General features: G+C 51.0%; 1 protein-coding gene across 1 annotated transcript in view; it reads left to right on the top strand.

Annotated features, from left to right (window-relative positions):
- The first annotated feature begins 547 nt into the window (after window positions 1-547).
- Igfbp5 (insulin like growth factor binding protein 5) overlaps window positions 548-3499 on the top strand; it is a 17068-nt gene continuing 14116 nt past the window's right edge. Inside the window, exon 1 of the mRNA XM_031367903.1 lies at window positions 548-1669. Within this exon, the coding sequence (XP_031223763.1) occupies window positions 1336-1669 (334 nt within the window). The 5' untranslated portion in view covers window positions 548-1335. The remainder of the gene's footprint in view (window positions 1670-3499) is intronic.

Here is a 3499-nt window from a genome sequence, read left to right as displayed (position 1 = left end):
CTCCTTTTCTCCTTTAAATTCATATCAACCCCCCTCACCTACTGTACACTACTTGTCCCCCAAACACAAACACACAGACAGACAAAACCTTCAGTGGTCCCTTAGACACTTTTTTTTTTCTAAAGTTGGAAATGACTTCTTGGGCAGGGTATACAGGACTAATAAGAAAACGTGATTCCTAACAGCCAGTGTTCGGGCTAGTTGTCGGGGAACCGACTCTCCCTATTGTATTCACACAGCTCCTGAAGATTACTGCCATCCACTCCTCCCTCCACCTTCTCCCTACTCTCCTCGCCTGTCCAGCCACCCACCCACCCCCAAGCCCTTTCTGTACATTCCGTGAGGAGGAGGGCTCTGTACTGGGAACGAAGGGGAGCCCCCGTGTCTAGAAGGCCTCTCTCCCCACCCCCACCCCGTGTGAGTTTGCGCTGCAAAGCTCCTTGGCATCCTTGCATGGGGTTGGGTGTTGGGGAGCTCAAATTGCAGCTACAACTGGCTGGCAGCCAGGGGCCGTCTATTTAAAAGCGCCTGCTCGACCAGAGCCTGCAGTCTCTTTGGAAACTTCTGCCGGGGGTTTTAAAAGAGCTAGGAAAGAGCTGCAAAGCTGTTTGGGCTCCCCCCCCCCTTTTTTTTCTTTTTTGTTCCTTTTCGTTTTCCCCCTCCTCGGTCTGCACCCTTCTCCGGACTTCACGCAGAACCTGCGGGTTTCGAAGAGGTGGTGGCAGAACAGGTGTTGGGGTCCAGGTTTGGTGAGGTCTGACTTTTTGCCTTTTTTTTTTCCTCCCTCGATTTCAACATTTTCCCGATCTTCTTAGCAGCCGCCGACGCCTCTTACCTGTTCTGCAGCAGCGGCGCAGCTGGCCGCTGAAGCTGAGAGGAGTGGGGGTGCATTTTAGATTTTTTAAGCAAAAGGAAAAAAAAATTAAGCCAAATCCATTTTTTTCTTCACCTCCTCCTTTTTCCAGGCTTCCAAGCTAATTATTTCTGTTGCTTTGGGTAAGCAATTCTGTGGTTCTCTCCACCACAACCCCCAGTTCTGACCAGATCCCGCCTGGGGGTTTCTTCGGTCTCAGCTCACTCTGCGAGCACCTGGCGCGCCTCTTTTTTTTTCACCCCCAACCTGTTGCAAGTCTTTAATCCTTGCAATTGGGACTTGCGTACAGGCACCTGAATCCTCCTTGCCTCATATTTTGCAAGCGTTTTGGGGAGAGCACCTGCTCTACCTGCAAGAGATTTAAAAGGAAAAAAAAAAATTTCCAGGCTCCCTCTTGGCCCCTTTCTCCACACACTCTCGCTCTCCTGCCCCGCCCCGAGGTTAAGCCAGACTCCGAGAAAATGGTGATCAGCGTGGTCCTCCTGCTGCTGGCCGCCTATGCGGTGCCCGCTCAAAGCCTGGGCTCTTTCGTGCACTGTGAACCCTGCGACGAGAAAGCTCTGTCCATGTGTCCCCCCAGCCCTCTGGGCTGTGAGCTGGTCAAAGAGCCCGGCTGCGGCTGCTGCATGACTTGCGCCCTAGCGGAGGGACAGTCGTGTGGCGTCTACACGGAGCGCTGCGCCCAGGGTTTGCGCTGCCTCCCCCGGCAGGATGAGGAGAAGCCGCTGCACGCCCTGCTGCACGGCCGCGGGGTTTGCCTCAACGAAAAGAGCTACGGCGAGCAAACCAAGATAGGTGAGCGCTCCCGGGGTTCCAGTTGCACTGCACACAAGCTGGGGAGGGAGGCACCTTGGATGGGTGAGGACCCGGACCGACTGGGAACCCGCGCGCTTTGCGCATGCAGCAAGTGGCTAAGACCCTGGTAGCTCTTGGGAGGAGATAGGGTGGGTCCTTGCACCTCGGAGTTGAATCCCTGGCAGAGCCTGCTATCCTAGGCTGCTGTCTAACCCGGCCTCTACCAGTTTACACTCCTCCTCTCGATCTCTATCCCAGCCCGACCCTCCCCCACTTCTAACTCGTGGCAATGCTGACTCCGAGCTCCTTCTGAGTCTCAAAGTCCAAATCCCAAGAGAATCCACTGTGGAAAAAGAACAGGTTAAATTATCAACTCCCTTCTCCATCCCACCCACGTACTTTTCTCCCTAAGCTTTAAAAAAATCTTGTCTGTTAAAAGGTCATTTTAATTGGAATCTGAAAATGCGTTATCCATCTTTACAGCTAATTCTACCTTGATCCCTTCAAGCCTTACTCCTCATCTCAGTGCCTCCAGATTTATCTCTCTCTCCATTCCTATTTGCTCAGGGGCGCGCGCGCGCACGGACGCGCGGACGCGCGTGTATACACACACACACACGCACACCAACATCTTTGACAACTAATGTCTTTTGGGTGGAGGTATTGAGAGCTCACCCACATGTACACTTGCTGCTTTTGAATTGATATGATTGCTTATGATCGATGATAAAGCACATTAGACTGTAAAACGTCTCTGTTTTTTTCCTCCCAGGAAAAGACCACTTCAGGAGTGCTGGGGTAGGGCTTGGGGTATGGGGTGAAAGAGTTTGGTATTTGTGCTGAATGTTCGTCCCTAAATCTAATGCTTTTTTTCCCCTCGTGAATTTATATTTTACTTAAGATAAAAGATGGACGTAGGTTTGAGAGGTGAAGAGGGATGTGGGATGAAGACATCCTCAAGTTCCCACTGGATGCTGGCCCTCACCATCTCCCCTCCCTTTCTCCCCACTCCACCCCCACCCCCAACAGCCCCACCCTCCACCAATCACTTAAAGCAGACTAAAAGTGAGTGTGGCTAAGTGCGTGAGGGGCCTTGGAAACATAGAATGCAAAACTCAATGGGCGGAGACAGGAAGACAACGCTCTGGGAGCCACCCCTCCGCTTGCCCCGCCCCCTCTTGCCCCGCCTCCAAATTCTCTGTGCCTGGAGTCTGTGGTTTAAATGATTGACAGAGCTTCTTGTTCAATCAGAACAATTTTGCCTCGAGCTAGGTTTCTTAGGGGAGTTACCTGACTATATATTTTACTATATTATTTTTATATTTATATATTATATATATATTTAGGCTTAACCAACAATGCACAAAATCTGGGCTAGGAAAGATTAACAGCTATTGACTCTCTCCTAGAGGTGTTAAGACTTGGCTAAATGGTTATTTGGTGCGGTTCCTTACAAAGATAAAGCCCTTCTCACCACCTGTCGTCCTCCATTACTCCAACGTGAGGAGGTTTGTAATTTTTCTGAACCCAAACTAAAGACCTACGGATTCCACCACGTAGGGGGGTGCATGAGCGCCCCTCGGGAACTGCAAATTTGAGCTACCATAAGAAGTTGCAACATGAGGGAGATGGAGGCGTACAAACCGCGGAAGTCCCTAGAGACCGATTTTCGCGGTTATTTCTATTACATTCTTGCCCGCTGAAGCCTTAGGAATCCATTACCTGGCTTGGAGACAAAAGGGGTGGCTAGCAATCCCATCCGAGCCGAATTACGCAAGTTATGACTCCGCAGTATCCCAGTATCCCAGTATCCCAGCCCCACTTTTTTTT

The sequence above is a fragment of the Mastomys coucha genome, unplaced genomic scaffold, assembly GCF_008632895.1.
Source record: "Mastomys coucha isolate ucsf_1 unplaced genomic scaffold, UCSF_Mcou_1 pScaffold14, whole genome shotgun sequence".
In the NCBI taxonomy this organism is placed as follows: domain Eukaryota; kingdom Metazoa; phylum Chordata; class Mammalia; order Rodentia; family Muridae; genus Mastomys; species Mastomys coucha.
This window is presented reverse-complemented; position numbering and strand designations above follow the sequence as displayed.